General features: G+C 45.2%; 1 protein-coding gene across 1 annotated transcript; it reads left to right on the top strand.

Moving 5' to 3' along the window:
- Positions 1-6,458: 6,458 nt before the first annotated feature.
- On the top strand, positions 6,459-9,351 carry LOC121868232 (cell wall adhesin EAP1-like; the record flags this gene model as incomplete). Its single annotated transcript, XM_042368543.1, has 5 exons — positions 6,459-6,766; positions 7,104-7,340; positions 7,427-7,670; positions 8,134-8,268; positions 9,176-9,351. Coding segments are annotated over 5 exons (1,100 nt in total), but the record flags the coding sequence as incomplete, so codon positions are not given.
- Between the last annotated feature and the right edge of the window lie 9,837 nt (positions 9,352-19,188).

The raw sequence follows: 19,188 nt of genomic DNA, 5'->3' as shown, positions 1-19,188 counted from the left end.
ATAGTGTGTATACTGACAGAGATAGTGATAATGATGAGATAGTGTGTATACTGCCTGAGATAGTGTGTATACTGACAGAGGTGGTGTGTATACTGACATAGTGCGTATACTGACAGAGATAGTGTGTATACTGCCTGAGATAGTGTGTATACTGACAGAGATAGTGTGTATACTGCCTGAGATAGTGTGTATACTGGCAGAGATGGTGTGTATACTAACAGAGATAGTGTGTATACTGACTGAGATAGTGTGTATACTGGCAGAGATGGTGTGTATACTGACAGAGATAGTGTGTATACTGACAGAGATAGTGTGTATACTGCCTGAGATAGTGTGTATACTGACAGAGGTGGTGTGTATACTGACATAGTGCGTATACTGACAGAGATAGTGTGTATACTGCCTGAGATAGTGTGTATACTGACAGAGATAGTGTGTATACTGCCTGAGATAGTGTGTATACTGGCAGAGAGTGTGTATACTAACAGAGATAGTGTGTATACTGACTGAGAAAGTGTGTATACTGACAGAGATAGTGTGTATACTGCCTGAGATAGTGTGTATACTGGCAGAGATAGTGTGTATACTGACAGATAGTGTGTATACTGACAGAGATAGTGTGTATACTGCCTGAGATAGTGTGTATACTGACAGAGGTGGTGTGTATACTGATATTGTGTATACTGACAGTGTGTATACTGACAGAGATAGTATGTATATTGCCTGAGATAGTGTATATACTGACAGATAGTGTGTATACTGATAGAGAGTGTGTATACTGACAGATAGAGTGTATACTGACTGAGAAAGTGTGTATACTGACAGAGATAGTGTGTATACTGACAGAGATAGTGTGTATACTGACAGATTGTGTGTATGCTGCCAGAGAGAGTGTGTATACTGACAGAGATAGTGTGTATATTGCCTGAGGTAGTGTATATACTGACTGTTAGTGTGTATACTGATAGTGTATATACTGACAGATAGAGTGTATACTGACTGAGATAGTGTGTATACTGATGGAGAAAGTGTGTATACTGATAGAGAAAGTGTGTATACTGACAGAGATTGTGTGTATGCTGCCAGAGAGAGTATGTATACTGACGGAGAAAGTGTGTATACTGATAAAGTGTGTATACTGACAGAGATAGTGTGTATACTGCCAGAGATAGTGTGTATACTGCCAGAGATAGTGTGTATACTGCCAGAGATAGTGATTATACTGACAGAGATAGTGTGTATACTGATAGAGCTAGTGTGTATACTGACAGAGATAGTGTGTATACTGCCAGATAGTGTGTATACTGACAGAAAGTGTGTATGCTTACTGAAAGTGTGTATACTGACAGAGAAAGTGTGTATACTGACAGAGATAGTGTGTATATTGACAGAGATAGTGTGTATATTGACAGAGATAGTGTGTATACTGACAGAGATAGTGTGTATACTGACAGAGATAGTGTGTATACTGACAGAGATAGTGTGTATACTGACAGAGATAGTGTGTATACTGACAGATAGTGTGTATACTGACAAAGTGTGTATACTGACTGAGATAGTGTGTATATTGACAGGGAAAGTGTGTAAACTGACAGAGAAAGTGTATATCCTGATAGATAGTGTGTATACTGACAGAGAAAGTGTGTATACTGACAGAGAAAGTGTGTATAATGACAGAAAGTGTGTATACTGACAGAGATAGTGTGTATATTGACAGAAAGTGTGTATACTGACAGATAGTGTGTATACTGACAGAGAAAGTGTGTATACTGACAGATAGTGTGTATATTGACAGAAAGTGTGTATACTGACAGATAGTGTGTATACTGACAGAGATAGTGTGTATATTGACAGAAAGTGTGTATACTGACAGATAGTGTGTATACTGACAGAGATAGTGTGTATATTGACAGAAAGTGTGTATACTGACAGATAGTGTGTATACTGCCAGAGAAAGTGTGTATAATGACAGAAAGTGTGTATACTGACAGATAGTGTGTATACTGACAGAGATAGTGTGTATATTGACAGAAAGTGTGTATATTGACAGATAGTTTGTATACTGACAGGGATAGTGTGTATACTGACAAAGTGTGTATACTGACAGAGAATGTTTGGAGGGACAATGATGGAAATTGGTTGGGGGAGGATGAAGGGGAGGGAGGCATACTGTATGTGTTTCTGGGAAGGAAGACATGGGAAAGAGGCCGTAGGTGGTCAGAGAGAGAGAGTAATGGTGGACGTAAAAATCAATAATATAATCTAACCAAATATTATCAACCCAACCCCAACCCAACCCAACCCAACCCAACCCAATCCAACTCAACCCAACCCCAACCCAACCCCAACCCAACCCCAACCCCAACCCCAACCCAACCCCAACCGCAACCCACTCTACAAGGACTCGTGACGTATGGGTGAGCGAGGCAAACTCTTGTCTGTCAGAACACCTGAACCCTTAAGGCTTCTTACACGCACCCCAACACGCGTGGGTTAATCTTCTTATATGGATGTGGCCGCCTTGTATATTAAGAGTGTTAATTCCTTCTTGTTTGTTGTTGTTGTTTTTGTTCTTGTTGTTGCCACTGTTCCAGAGGACCGTGAGTTCGTACCCTGGGCTTCTCTAGTTCTTACGGCCGGGAGTGGATACTTCACATTTGGGCAAGTGAAGGCGTTACATTTACCGCCTTCCTGGGACTTCCTTTCAGGTCTAGTTTAGGGTAAAGTAAGGTAAAGTAATTTTTTTTTTCGGTCCCGGGACTTGAGTGTCCAGAATAAACAAGCCAAAAGCCGTCACTTGTTCACACTCTCAGAGCTTGGGTGCGATTGGTCATGGTGTACTGTGATCAAAAAGTCCCCAGACTTGATCATCCACAAGTCTTACTGGGTCTCAACCCAGTCCATAGGGATCCCATTTCTAATGGATCCCAACTCCGATTGTCCCCCATGCTAGTAGTTCGGGTAACTTGGAGCCGCTTGGACAGGAGTGTTTGTTTGACGGGCGACTGTACTGTCAGCCAACCTACCAGGGTGAAGTGGCTCCATGTCTTCACGTTATAGCACATCTGTATATCTGTCAATGTCAAGATAATTCACACTTCAATTCAAACAGAGAGACGCAATATTCTATTTTCCTTGTGTAGAACTTTCAGGTGAAGGTAATGAGTGGTCTTCGGTCCCATGGGAAGCCCACCTTGATGCTGTATTGTGTGAGGTGATGTACCACTCTCGTCCTTGGTAGTGTGACAAGTGGCTGGGACGGATATATATATATATATATATATATATATATATATATATATATATATATATATATATATATATATATATATATATATATATATATATATATATATATATATATATATATATATATATATATATATATATATATATATATATATATATATATATATATATATATATATATAGCATCACAACACAAACCACAGTTCACCACAATAATGTAAACAACAGTTTCATGCACATATAGTGGTTCACCACCTGCAACACACATAACACACAGTGGCACCGTTTGTGTCACAGCCCGGCTTGTGTCTAGTGGTTCACCACCCGTGCATTTGTAGATAACGTCAGTGTGGCACAGCCCTGCTTGTGTCTAGTGGTTCACCACCCGTGCATTTGTAGATAACGTCAGTGTGGCACAGCCCGGCTTGTGTCTAGTGGTTCACCACCCGTGCATTTGTAGATAACGTCAGTGTGGCACAGCCCGGCTTGTGTCTAGTGGTTCACCACCCGTGCAATTGTAGATAACGTCAGTGTGGCACAGCCCTGCTTGTGTCTAGTGGTTCACCACCCGTGCAATTGTAGATAACGTCAGTGTGGCACAGCCCGGCTTGTGGCTAGTGGTTCAGCTTTAATCTCGGGTGAGCGGATCTTGCGGAGTTTATAAATAATATTTACTTGGCTTCCATGCACCGAAGGTTCTGCCTGACGTCTGCAGCAGCACAGACGTCAGAGGCTCACCTGCCGCCCTAATAGAATATCCTGAGTTTTAAAGGACACTTTAAAGATGTTTTCCGTTGTTTTGTTGTTTTCTGGGGTACAACTGCTCTAAAACAATCTCGGGAATATCTTACCGGTTGTATTTGTGTGTGTGGTGGGAAGAGGGTGTGGTAGTGTATGATAAGGGTGTATTGCGTGGCCATCGTGCCGTGACTTAGGTGGTGGATCAAGGGCTGAAACCCAAGTGTGTGGTGAGCTTGCTAGCACTACCATAACACCAGCAGCCTTCCCTCTCGTCACGCCTCCCCAGGACACCACCGTCTCTCGTTGCGTATGTGTGGACTCTGATCTCAACTGCCACCATGCCACGATAGTAGCTGGTGAAACCAATGATTCCAGCTGGAGTGTGTAGTGCTGGAGGGCCGCCTGGTGCCAGGACATCGTAAATGTTATCTTGTTATCATTTAAAGTTCATACCTCTCTGATGGTTCTTTCTGGCTGCACTACAAACTCTTATTTTTTTAAGTGTTAATGACCATATTGTTGCTATAATTATCACTTAGGTGTTAATGACCGTATTGTTGCTATAATTATCACTTAGGTGTAAGTAACCATTACTTGAATCATGTTATATTACAGTTATTTTGTGTATATTATTATTTTTGCTGTTACTTATTTGTAGTAGTATATTATATTCTTATTATCACAAGTTATTATTAATATTATATTGTTGTACTATTATTATAAAACACACACACACACACAAACACACACACACACACGTGATATATAGGAGTGCTGTAATTCACTCAGAATATATACAGAACAGTTTACATGTAGTTACCGGAGCCTGAACCATAGAGCAACATTAATACTTAAACAGACGACAGGGAACACCAGCAGATGTAGGTCAGGAATGGACACCATATGTAACACAACACTACAGTACTTATGTAGTCAGTGGAGCGTCATGACACATACTCGCGTGTCTTTTGACAGTGCAGCTTCATACTCTCTTGGTGAGACTGGTTCACGGTGTTGGTGACTGTTTGGTGATGTTGCTGGTGTAGGGAGGCGTCGTTGTCTGGGAAGGAGGAGGGGAGGTGAAGGAGGTGGAAGAATTAAAGAAAAGTAGGAGTAGTAGTGAAAAGAGGGGGAGAGGAGTAGAGAAAAGATAAGTAAAGGGAGGAATTGAAGGGAAGACAAGAAGATGGAGAAAAGAGGAGGTGGCCGAGGGAATGTAGGAGAGAATATGAGAAAGAATGGGAGGAAGAAGAAGCAAGAGAGGAGTTGATTGGTCATAGTGTGGCGGGGAAGGGTCCTCAGCTCTCCACTCAAGCACCAGAAGCCGAGATATTTTGACCACATTTATAAAGACGACTTGCAGATCCCGTTATGCAAACTAGTGCCTCACCTTTAGATCATGTAATTATACCAAATATTACATAGTGTTATTACCTGTGTTTACCTGTATGTTTACGAGTTATTACCTGTGTTTACCTGGATGTTTACGAGTTATTACCTGTGTTTACCTGGATGCTTACGAGTTATTACCTGTGTTTACCTGGATGTTTACGAGTTATTACCTGTGTTTACCTGTATGTTTACGAGTTATTACTTGTGTTTACTTGTATGTTTACGATTTTGATGATATTTGATGATAATTTGGACTTGTTAATATTACGTTTGTTCCTGTAGTTATTTTTTTTTCTTTTTTTAGGTAAGACTGGAGTGAGGAGTTTGAATGGTGTAGTGGACATGACTCACCAGGTATGTACTGTAACCAATCGACGCTTATGCCACCATACTATCACCACCACCATACTATCACCACCACCATACTATCACTACCACCTACTAAATGTTTACATAATACTTCCTTGATATAAATGTATAGTATATATCAGGTGCCTCAAAGAGAGCTCAGGTTCTCAACTGGCTCAGCCATGTCAATATTGTTATTATTATCCACTCTGTATCTGTGTTTTTCTGGCTAAATAAACTTTCAATTCAATTCAATACTATCACTAACATCACCATACTATCACCACTCCCACCATACTATCACACCACCATCATCACCATACTATCACTACCATCACCATACTATCACCACTCCCCCCATACTATTATCACCACCATACAATCACACTACCACCATACTATCACACCACCATTCCATCACACTACCACCACCACCATATCATCACACTACCACCACCACCATACCATCACACTACCACCACCACACCATCATACTACCGCCACCACCATACCATCACACCACCACCACCATATCATCACACTACCACCATACCATCAGCACATCACCATTCCATCACCACACAACCATCACTCCCACCATACCGTCACCATCACTACCATGTCGCTCGTTTTAGTCAGCCCTGTTTCACGTCTTTTATTTTTTATTTGTTTCATTTAGGTTTTGGCGTTGTAAGGAGGTTTAATTTATCAAGTGTAATTAGCCCCAGCTACAGAGACCTTAGCCCCAGCTACAGAGACCTTAGCCCCAGCTACAGAGACCTTAGCCCCAGCTAACAAGACCTTAGCCCCAACAGAGACATTAGCCCCAGCTACAGAGACATTAGCCCCAGCTACAGAGACATTAGCCCCAGCTACAGAGACCAGAGACCTTAGCCCCAGCTACAGAGACCTTAGCCCAGCTACAGAGACATTAGCCCCAGCTACAGGAGACTTAGCTACAGAGACATTAGCCCCAGCTACAGAGACTAGCCCCAGCAAAGAGACTGAGACATTAGCCCCAGCTACAGAGACATTGGCCCAGCTTACCTGAGAGATGGCCCCAGCTACAGAGAGACGTGGCCCCAGCTACAGAGCATTAGCCCCAGCTACAGAGACCCAGCCCTAGCTATTTAGCCCCAGCTACAGAGACTAGCCCAGCACAGACCTTAGAGCAGAGACCTTAGCCCCAGCTACAGAGAAGAGAGCCCCAGCTACAGAGACCTTAGCCCCAGCTACAGAGGCCCCAGCTACTGAGACCTTAGCCCCAGCTACAGCTTAGCCCCAGCTACAGAGACCTTTACCCAGCCCCAGCTACAGAGAGCCCCAGCTACAGAGACCTTTAGACCCCCCAGCTACAGAGACCTTAGCCCCAGCTAGAGACCTTAGCCCCAGCTGAGAGCTACAGAGACATTACCCCAGCCCCAGCTACAGAGACCTACAGGACCTTAGCCCCAGCTATTGAGACCTTAGCCCCAGCTACAGAGACCTTAGCCCCAGCTACAGAGCCTTGCCTCGGCTACAGAGACATTAGCCCCCCTGCAGAGACAGACCTTAGCCCCAGCTACAGAGACCTTAGCCCCAGCTACAGAGACCTTAGCCCCAGCTACAGAGCATACAGCTACCAGCCCAGCAGAGCTGGCCCCCAGCTACAGAGACCTTAGCCCCAGCTGAGAGACCTTGGCCCCAGCTACCTTAGACAGACCAGCCCCAGCTACAGAGACAGCCCCAGAGAGCCCCAGCTACAGAGACCTTAGCCCCAGCTACCAGAGACCTTAGCCCCAGCTACAGAGGCCCCCCAGCTACAGAGACCTTAGCCCAGCTACAGCCCCAGCTACAGAGACTTAGCCCCAGCTACCTTAAGACCTTAGCCCCAGCAGAGACCTTAGCCCCAGAGACCTTAGCCCCAGCTACAGAGACATTAGCCCCAGCTACTGACCTTGGCCCCAGCTGAGACCTTACAGAGCCCCCAGCTACAGAGACCTTAGCCCCAGCTACAGAGACCTTTGGCCCCAGCTACAGAGACCTTACAGAGCCCCAGCTACAGAGACTTAGCCCCAGCTACAGACCTGAGAGAGGCCCCAGCTTTAGAGACATTAGCCCCAGCTACAGAGACCTTAGCCCAGCTACTGAGAGCCTGAGCAGCCCTTAGCCCCAGCTACAGAGACCATAGCCCCAGCTACAGAGACAAGCCCCCAGCTACAGAGACCTTAGAGCTACAGAGACCTTAGCTACCCCAGCCTACAGACCTTAGCCCCAGCTACAGAGACCTTAGCCCCAGCTACAGAGACCTTACAGAGACCTTAGCCACCAGCTACAGAGGCCCAGCTGGCCTTATTAGCTACTGAGACATTAGCCCCAGCTACAGAGGCCCCAGCTACAGAGACTTTAGAAATCTTACCACAGCTACAGAGACATTAGACGGAGACCTTCCCAGCTACGAGACCTTCCAGCTACAGAGACATTTAGCTACAGAGACCTTAGCCCAGGTACAAGGAGACTACAGAGACATTAGCCCCAGCCCCAAGCTACAGAGACAGGGTACAGAGCCCCCAGCTACAGAGACATAGCCCCAGCTACCTTAGCCCCAGCTACAGAGACCTTAGCCCAGCTACAGAGCCCCTTAGCCCCAGCTACAGAGACTGAGACAGTGGCCCCAGCTACAGAGACTTGGTCCCAGCTACAGAGACCTTAGCCCAAGCTACAGAGATTAGCCCCCTTGAGTCTACAGAGACATTGGCCCAGCTGACATTACAGCCCTTACAGAGCCAGCCAGCAGCTACAGAGAGCTACCTTAGCCCCAGCTACAGACACCAGCCCCAGCTATTCTAGCTACAGAGACCTTGCCAGAGACAGAGACCCCAGCTACTGAGACGTAGCCCCAGCCACAGAGACCTAGCTTACACAGACATTGCCCCTACACTGAGTCAGCTTAGCCCCAGCTACAGAGACAGAGACCTTAGCCCCAGCTACCTTCTACAGAGACAACTGACTAGCCCCAGCTACAGAGACATGAGTTTAGTTCACAGGGATTAGACCCCCATTGACGATGGCCCAAGCTACCCTAGGCTACAGAGACATAGCCCCAGCTGAGACCTTCCCAGCCCGCCACAGAGACAAGCATTAGCCCCAGCTGGACCTTAGAGACCTTAGCCCCCCAGCTACCCAGAGAGACCTTAGCCCCAGCACAGAGACCACAGCAGAGACACTTAGCCCAGCTAAAGAGACCCTAGCCCCAGCTACTGAGACATTTCCAGCTACAGAGACATTAGCCCCAGCTACAGAGACATTAGCCCCAGCTACAGAGACACTAGCCCCAGCTTAGACATTACCCCAGCTACGGAGACATTAGCCCCAGCTACAGACACACTAACCCAGCTACAGAGACATTAGCCCCAGCTACAGAGACATTAGCCCCAGCTACAGAGCAGCCTGAGACATAGCCCAGCTACAGCTACAGAGACATTAGCCCCAGCTACAGAGACATTAGCCCCAGCTACAGAGACATTAGCCCCAGCTACAGAGACATTAGCCCCAGCTACAGAGACCTTAGCCCCAGCTACAGAGACCTTACCCCAGCTACAGAGACCTTGGCCCCAGCTACAGAGACCTTACCCCAGCTAAAGAGACATTAGCCCCAGCTAAAGAGACCCTAGCCCCAGCTACTGAGACTAGCTGAGACATTAGCCCCAGCTACAGAGGCCCCAGCTACAGAGACACTAGCCCCAGCTTAGACATTAGCCCCAGCTACGGAGACATTAGCCCCAGCTACAGAGACATTAGCCCCAGCTACAGAGACATTAGCCCCAGCTACAGAGACCCCAGCTACAGAGACATAGCCCCAGCTACAGACACATAGCCCCAGCTACAGAGACATTAGCCCCAGCTACAGAGACATTAGCCCCAGCTACAGAGACATTAGCCCCAGCTACAGAGTCGTTAGCCCCAGCTACAGAGACATTAGCCCCAGCTACAGAGACATTAGCCCCAGCTACAGAGTCGTTAGCCCCAGCTACAGAGACATTAGCCTCAGCTACAGAGGCGTTCTTGTTTCTAGCTTCACCTAACAACCTATATGGCTAGTTAAGGAAACACAAGCGTAATTTGGGCATTTTCCTCTTGGCACTCACTTCCTCGTGTTCATATTCTAACCAACACAATTAGTGCTCAGTCGTAATGGGTGTCAGTCTTCATGGACCCTAATCCTATTATGACTGGGGCCCATTTGCCCTACAGAGTCCTTACTAATGGAGTTTTTCGTGACCCAGCACTTGATATTGTGTCACAGGTCATCATGGTATGGACTAAAACTATCCCGACTTAAACCGACTCCTACACTACACTACAGGTAACTCGTGTCTACTGTACTGACCTTCACATCTTCACGTTAAATATATCTAAATATGTTATTGAAAGTTGCCTTGTGTCGAGTGCAGAAATAAGACTCGGTGGAAGTACAGCCTCCTTTGGTGTTGATACAATAGTTGTTGGGCCACAATAAGCGTGTAAAGTTAGAGAGTTTCTGGTCAAGCGAACCCTGGCTTACCGACCACTAACTTAGCTGCAAGGATTGGGGTCCAGTCTTAATGGTTGGGATAGGTTATGGGCTTAATAGGACTGGGGCACATTTCACTCAGCCACCGTTTGGAATGCATCAAGTAAGCTAGAGACATACCAGAGCCAGGGGTGACGGTAGGTAGTGGTAGGTTCATGTCCTTTGTCAAGTTCCACCCTCAGGAAATCCTCCCTGCATGACCTTCACCAACACCTGCAGCTGAAGGTCAATGTTGGTTTAGTGATGCTTGCCTCAGACGTCGCCCACCGCCCTCCTCTCTGTAGAAGAGTAGAATATTGTCCAACAAGTCGATACTGGAGCGAGATGGACACTACCTATGGTGATACCTTTTGGTATGAATTGACCTTGACCTTTGACCTTTTAACCACAAAAACTTAGTCGTGCAAGATTTTTAACGTGATGACTATATATAACGAGTGAGTGAGTATTGTATATTATCCTTCCTGCAATTTTACTGTTTATTGTAATTATTATAATGGGGTGAATCTCTTTCTCTCTCAAAAAAAAAAAAAAAATCTGTTTACACATGTAAGAATTGTACTAAAAATTAACTCCGTTCCGCTCACTCAACCTTCATTATGTGCAGTTGCCACCAAAATTCCCTCGACACTTAGCAGTACATGGCAGCTACTTGTATGGTTATGTGTGTGGCAGGTTTATAGTAGTGAACATGATCCAAGACAAATCTGAGTATAAAGGTGCAGTAGGTGGTGTGAGGCTGGTGGAGGTGTGGTTCTGTGGGCGGGGTAGAGTGTGGACCAGGCAGAGCTCCTACACATCTTCGGGGATAAAGCGAGGAGTAGTCATAGCTGGGTTGTGGAGTGACCGTGTAATGTTGTATCAGACGAACCAATGACGTATTAAGGAGCTGTTTAGGGACTTGTATAGTGTGTGTGTGTGTGTGTGTGTGCAAGGTTCTGGCCTAATCACATGATAACTGGTTTAAAGGGCAATTTTGGTACAACTATCCTATATGAAAAACCTTCCCCAGGATTGATACGATAAATTATCATATAGTGCACAGTTAAGCACATTGGATTAATTAAAGCCACTAAAATATAATAATGTACACATAGTACGTTATACATAATGCACAGCAAAAATTGGAGACCTCAATTGACGTGCTGTGGACAGGCAGGTAAGTCAAGTTCGCAGAAGAATAAGCGGAGTTGGGAGTGTCGCTCGCCATCTATGAACGGCCATCTTGACCTGTTGGGTAGTCATCTTCCCAACATCCGGTATGACCGCCGTAAAGAGGTTCCGCAGTCATGAAACTCTGGCCATGAAGGTCCTCTGATGCTGACTGGCTCGTGACCTCGGCACCTCCACCAGCGGGACGCTCCACAGCCCCGTTCTCGTGCTCCTTTGTGCAGCTCGTAGGGGCAGCCTGAGTCCCGCCAGGTGAGGTGCCTCTGGGACCTGAACCTTGTGGAACACCGTCAGGACCGTCATATCTTTCCGGTGTTCCAGAGACTCCATGATGGTGGCGATGGCATAGGGGGGGTGTGATGTAGAATCCATCAGTCGCAGGGCTCGCCTCTGTTTTTGTCCAGTTTTCCAGTGTGGGAAAGAGCTCTGGACATCCACGACAGGGATGAGTACTTATCTGAGCCTTAAACAACGTCAGGGTCCCACTGTGGTCAAGATATCTAGTCAACCTTTTCAGGGCAGAGACCCTGAGTGACCTGGTCTTGTTCCCACCCTCCCGTTTAAGGTGGTACCCTTCCCTCCCTCCTGTTTATGGTGGTCTCCCTCCCTACCGTTTATGGTGGTCTTTCTCCCTCTTCTTCCTTCCATCCCTCCTGTTTTGGAATTGCTCTCTCATCACCGTTCCCTCCTTCCCTCCGTCCGTCCCTTCCCAGGGGAGGGCGCCGCACTTGTAATGAGTTTTGTCACCCCCCCACCCCGGCAAGTTCCCTCCACTCCCGCTAACTTGCCGCACTAACTGCCCAAATTTATTAATGATCTAAACCTTTATGGTGAGAGGTGCGACAGGCAGAGAGGAGCAAGACGATTTACGGTGTAAGAGGGAGAGTGTTGGAGGATTGATGGGGAAGAAGAAGAGTGTTGGAGGAATGAATAGGGGAGGAGGGATAGAGCTAAATGATTGGTGGAAGACGGAGATAGCTAAAGGGTGGAGGGGGAAGAGACACACAAAGTGGGAGGAAAATTAATTATTGGAGAAGGAAAAAGAGAGAGAGAGAGAGAGAACTGTGTATACATTATGAGAGAGAACTGTGTATACATAATGAGAGGGAGAACTGTGTATACATTATGAGAGAGAACTGTGTATACATTATGAGAGAGAGAGAGAGAGAGAGAGAACTGTGTATACATTATGAGAGAGAGAACTGTGTATACATTATGAGAGAGAGAACTGTGTATATATTATAAGAGAGAGAGAGAGAGAGAGAGAGAGAGAGAGAGAACTGTGTATACATTATGAGAGAGAGAGAGAAAACTGTGTATGCATTATGAGAGAGAACTGTGTAAACATGAGAGGGAGAACTGTGTATACATTATGAGAGAGAGAGAACTGTGTATGCATTATGAGAGAGAACTGTGTATACATTATTAGAGAGAGAACTGTGTATGCATTATGAGAGAGAGGCGACTGAGTTACTCGGAATTAAAACATGTTGGAGAATACATACATACATATTTACATACATGCACATGAAAACAGACAAAGAGGGAGGTTGTATTGATGTCCGTACATACATATATACATATATACATACATATAAGTTTGAGAGAGTCGGGGAAGGGAATGTATACATAGGTTATTGTTGAAGACGATTGTTGCATACAAGTTTTCTTTTGGAGAGAGAGAGAGAGAGAGATTCATAAAACCAGCTGTTCATTTCATCATTTCCGCTCCAGATGGTATCCTAGCCCTCACACACACACACACACACACACACAGCAAGAATCTCAGCTAACCTTGTATAGTATTAGGTTGTATGGATGTTGTTGCGACACTCCCTTGTACTGGCCGTCGGGGTGAGTAAGTGGCCGTCACTCCTTTGCAGTAAACTGAACGTCTACTAATATATGCAGACAGGTTACGATGGAGCTCGAGGAGGAGGAGGAGGAGGAGTTGGCTTTCCAGGAACACAATGTACTTGAAGATGTCACCGTGACACACCCTCAGCGTAATCAAACTCCCTAAGTGGTAATTTAGTCAAGATACGTTACAGTAGCGGTACCTGTGGGAGGGGTTCCAGCCTGGCTTAAGTCTTGTGTCAAGGTAGAGTAAGTCTTGTGTCAAGGTAGAGTAAGTCTTGTGTCAAGGTAGAGTAAGTCTTGTTCAAGGTAGAATAAGTCTTGTGACAAGGTAGAGTAGGTCTTGTGTCAAGGTAGAGTAAGTCTTGTGTCAAGGTAGAGTAAGTCTTGTATCAAGGTAGAGTAAGTCTTGTTCAAGGTAGAATAAGTCTTGTGACAAGGTAGAGTAGGTCTTGTGTCAAGGTAGAGTAAGTCTTGTGTCAAGGTAGAGTAGGTCTTGTGTCAAGGTAGAGTAGGTCTTGTGTCAAGGTAGAGTAGGTCTTGTGTCAAGGTAGAGTAAGTCTTGTGTCAAGGTAGAGTAAGTCTTGTGTCAAGGTAGAGTAAGTCTTGTTCAAGGTAGAATAAGTCTTGTGACAAGGTAGAGTAGGTCTTGTGTCAAGGTAGAGTAAGTCTTGTATCAAGGTATAGTAAGTCTTGTGTCAAGTTAGAGTAAGTCTTTTGTCAAGGTAGAGTAAGTATTATGTCAAGGTAGAGTACAGTAAGTCTTTTGTCAAGATAGAGTACAGTATGTCTTGTGTCAATGTATAATGTCTTGTGTCAAGGTATAATATATCTTGTGTCTAGGTATAATATGTCTTGTGTCAAGGTAGAGTACAGTATGTCTTGTGTCAATGTATAATGTCTTGTGTCAAGGTATAATATATCTTGTGTCTAGGTATAATATGTCTTGTGTCAAGGTAGAGTACAGTATGTCTTGTGTCTTGTGTTCAAGTGCTCGTGTTAGTGACTATAGGAAATGGCCGCCGTGGATCGTTGCGTTGTGGGGGAAGAGGGATGGTGTGTGAGGAAAGACAACCCCCTGACCACTCTGTTAGGTCAGCTGGAGCAGTTGAGGAGAGAGATAGACGTTTTAATGGGAGAGAACGAAGCCCTCAGAACTGAAATCCTTCAGGTAGGTGTCCTGCCTAGCAGGACACCTACGAAGGAGGGTCAGGAGGAGCAGGCTTGGAGAGTGGTTGTCTCCAAGGGGACTAGGGTCAGACTCAGGAAAGCTGACCAGGGTGTAAAGTGCAGTAACCCCAACCAAGTGTTGGAGGAAGCGGGCGAGGAAGAGAAGAGGCAGGACGGTGTGGTGCCAGGAGAGAAAAGGGCAGTTGTTCAAACCCTGCCCAGTGGTAAGGTCGTGGTAGTTCGGGACAGCCAGGTGAGATTCTTAGATAGGACTTTTTGTGCAAGAGATAGGAAACGTAGGACTAGGTTGTGTTTTCCTGGGGCTGGGATAGGGCATGTAGCTGAGAGGATAGATAGGGTTTTGTCAGGGGAGGGTACCAAGCCAGTAGTGTGTCATAGTGTAGGAGGTAACGACATAGGAAAGGTTAGGAGTGAGGAACTTTTCAAGAGGTATAGGGAGGCGCTGGGGAAGGTTGGAGATATGGGAGGGATCCCGATAGTATGTGGTGTCTTGCCTAGAAGAGGAGTTGGTGGTGTATGGCTGTCCAGGGCAATTGTTATAAATTGACGACTGGAAAACATTGTGCAAGCAATGGTTGGGCGTTCATTGATAACTGGCAACCATTCAATGGCAACGACTATCTGTACAGTCGTGACGGAGTACACTTGTCTCGTGCGAGGGTAAAGACGTTGTCTACATCCCTGGAGCGTGAAAATGTCACTCCAAAGGGGGGGTTTCGCCAGTAGAGAGAGGTCGGGGTAAGTGGGAGTAAAAAAACAAGCAGGTCCTGGGAGTAAAATTGGTTATTCAGGACAAGGGGTAAAACAGGACCACGGAAGGGAAGGGTTAAATGTATACTGTACAAACAGTAGGAGCGTTAGAAATAAAATAGACATGCTGAGAGCGGTTGTATGTACCGAGACGTCATAGCAATCACCGAAACTTGGATGAATCTGGCGAGCAAAAACTTTTTATCAGAGTACCACATAGAAGGGTACAACCTTTTTCACAAGGACAGGGAAGGGGGGAGGGGTCACACTCTTCGTCAGGGATACATTAAAATGTTGTATTAATAATTCAATAAAGGGTGAAATCGGAACCGAGTCTGTATGGGTAGAAATTATGGAAGGAAGAGAAAAACTAATTATGCGAGTGATTTACAGGCCCCCAAGTCTTGGGAAAGAAGCGGCTAAGCCCATATGGCAGGAAATGAGTAGGGCAGCAAAATACAACAACCTGTGCATTATGGGGGATTTCAACTTCAGAAATATTGACTGGGACAACATTGTAGGTGACTATGAATCTGAAGACTTCCTAGACGCAGTACAGGACAATTTTTTTAAACAACTAATTACAGAACCTACTAGAGGAGACAATATATTAGACCTAGTATTAACAAATAAAGAAAATATTATCAGAGATGTCACAGTAGGGGAAGAACTAGGGAACAGTGATCATAGAGAAATCAGGTTCACCCTAAATTGGGAAACGAAAAACAATGACAATATGGTCAGAGTCCCAGACTTTCGATCGGCGGATTATCAGGGGTTAAGAAGGTACCTAGGTGAGGTCGCCTGGGAACAGTCAGGTCAGTCCCTGGTAGGAATGGGTGACGTCACCGGCGACACAACAATTGATCATATAATATATTCATTAGTATACTACGTAAAGCACAGGAACAAAATATACCATACAGAAAAATTAGGTCAAATAAAAATGAGCCAAAAGAAAGGATTTTATAAGAAATTAAAGGGAGGGGAGGAGCATCTCAGAAATAGGTGTAATGAACTATCTAGGAATGGTAAGAAAAATGTATGGAAGGCAAAGAGGGACTACGAAATCAGGGATTGCAAGAGAATCCAAGGCGAATCCCAAGGGATTTTTCCAGGTATATAAGACAAAGGTCAAGGACAAAGTGGGACCTTTAAAGTCAGAGAGAGGGGAAGTGATCGATGATAGTGAGAAAATAAGCAAAGCATCAAACAGCTACTTCTCATCTGTTTTCACAGAAGAAATTCATGAGGAAATGCAAGAGGTGGAACTGATATTTAGGGAAAATGAAGAAGAGAAATTAAAGAATATCGCTATCAGAAAAGAGGATGTTCTTAAGAAGATAAATAAATTAAAGAAGATAAAATCCCCAGGACCGGATGAAATTTTCCCCTCGAGTTTTGAAAGGAACAGGTTAGCGGACCGCTCATGAATTTATTTACAGAATCATTAGACACGGGAGTTGTGCCAGACTTGTGGAAACAGGCAACTGTAGAACCCATGTTCAAAGAGGGAGACAGAGCATCAGCGTCAAATTACCGGCCGATTAATTTGATGTCAGTATTGGGGAAATTTCTTGAATCAATTATAACAAATAGCATCCGATCGCATTTAGAGAAAACAAATTAATCTATGACTCAACATTCTTTAGGAAATTCTTCGAGGTCGTAGATAATGACGAATATTACGATGTTTGACAGAGTACCGCATCAGAGGCTTCTGAGAAAAGTTAAGGCTCATGGTATCGAGGGGAAAGTTTTAAATTGGATAAAATCATGGCTCATCGATAGAACACAGAGGGTCAGCGTAGATAGTGTTAAATCTGAGTGGGGCTGTGTAACCAGTGGGGTTCCCCAGGGGTCAGTACTGGGCCCACTCTTATTCATAATCTACATAAACGATCTAGATACTGGGATCAGCAGTGACATAAGAAAGTTTGCGGATGACACCAAAATAGGGCGGCAGATTAATTCAGGGCAGGATGCAAATGCACTGCAGGAGGATTTAAATAAACTGCAGGAGTGGTCATAAAAATGGCATATGAAATTCAACACCAGCTAGTGCAGCGTACTTAATATTGGAAGAACAAATACTGTCAATGTATACAGCCTTAACAACATCAACCTCGAGAAGTCGACTTGTGAAAGAGACTTAGGGGTACTTGTAAGTCCGGACCTACGGCCTAGAAAACAGTGCGTTAATGTTCGAAATAAGGCAAACAGAGTATTAGGTTTTATATCTAGAAGTGTAAGTAATAAGAGTGCAGAGGTCATATTGCAATTATATCTTGCGCTAGTCAGGCCGCACCTCGATTATGCTGTTCAGTTCTGGTGCCCTTACTATAAAATGGATATCAATTCACTGGAGTCGGTGCAGCGAAGAATGACGAAAATGATTCCGGGACTTAGAAACCTTCCATGTCAAGATAGATTAAAGAAACTAAACTTGCATTCCCTAGAACGACGAAGAGTGCGGGGAGATGTGATAAAAGTATTTAAGTGGGTGAAAGGAATCAATAAAGGCGATATAGATAAAGTTCTTATAATATCCTAGCAGGATAGGACTCGCAGCAACGGATTTAAGTTGGATAAGTTTAGGTTTAGGGGGGGGGGAGATAGGAAGGAACTGGTTCACAAATAGGGTGGTGGACGAGTGGAACAAGCTTAGCAACTTTGTAGTAAGTGCTGGAACGCTGGAAAGTTTCAAAAGGAGGCTAGATAGATTCATGGATGATAGAGAGTGGTAGTAACTCTCGACAGGAGCTGCCATGCACAGGCCAACTGGCCTATTGCAGACTCCTTATTTTCTTATGTTCTTATGTAAGGTTTGATATGTTTTGTGTCAAGGTAGAATAAGTCTTGTCGAGAGAGAGAGATCAGTCAAAAGTACCAAGTTGTGCGTACAGTGGTGGCGGTGTCCCTTGGGTGGAGACAGGTGGGCGGCTGAGTGGCTTCTGGGGCGAGTGGGTTTTGGGCGGGCAAACCACAGTAAGAGGGCGGGATAATGAGCTTTGTGTACCAGGGCAAGCTTAGCACTGTGTTGCCCCCCCCCCCCTTGCACAGATTGTACCAGGCTCAAGAAAGGTAATTTGATCATTTGTCAGGGCCAGAGGAGGATTATACATGTCGGGGGTGAGCGTAGCCCAGCCCTACTGTGTGTGCGAGGGGGAGGGTGGGAGTGAAGTGTACGGGGGAGATAAGAGGGGTAAAGGGTAACGAGGAAGGAAGCGCCAGGTTGTTAGGAAATTTTGTATAGGGGAGGGAGGGTTACACACAATGGTACTACTACCTGTACTACTACTCTTTTTCTTCATTTAATCGTGGCCTCCAGCCTCCCCCAATAGCCGCCACACTTTCGCCACCATTTTATTACCGTAATATTAAATATCCTAACACATAAGTAGCTATTCTAGCTGTGTTGAGTTAGTTGAGCAGCAGATCTATGCGGCATTCAGTGACTGTAGCCTCATAGTCAATATTTGCAGCTGTCTACTACTACTACTATTTTGCTGTAACTGGCTTCCCGTGTGCCGGCCACCCATGTGCTGGATTCACATGTGCTGGTCACCCATGTCGGCCTCACATGTGCTGGCCATCCATGTGATGACCTCACATGTGCTGGTCATCCATGTGATGGCCTCACATGTGCTGGCCACCCATGTGCTGGCCACGCTGGCAACAGTCGCAGTCATAAATCATTTAACGCACAATTTTTTCTCGAGTAAAATTGACAAGGATACTTTTGGTAGCGCAATAAGTCATGGTCGGGGTCCTCGTCAAGTATTATCCATTAGTGAAGGCGAGGCGACGAGGAGTGATAGATGGAGAGAAATGTGATAGTGAAAATATTATGTAATATTGTATTACATATAACTATACCCGAGCAGGGTGCTAGCTTTGAACACGGACTTCCGTATACAAACAATACGTCACTATTC

This window comes from Homarus americanus, unplaced genomic scaffold, assembly GCF_018991925.1.
Source record: "Homarus americanus isolate GMGI-L3 unplaced genomic scaffold, GMGI_Hamer_2.0 scaffold19318, whole genome shotgun sequence".
Taxonomy (NCBI): Eukaryota; Metazoa; Arthropoda; class Malacostraca; order Decapoda; family Nephropidae; genus Homarus; species Homarus americanus.
This window is presented reverse-complemented; position numbering and strand designations above follow the sequence as displayed.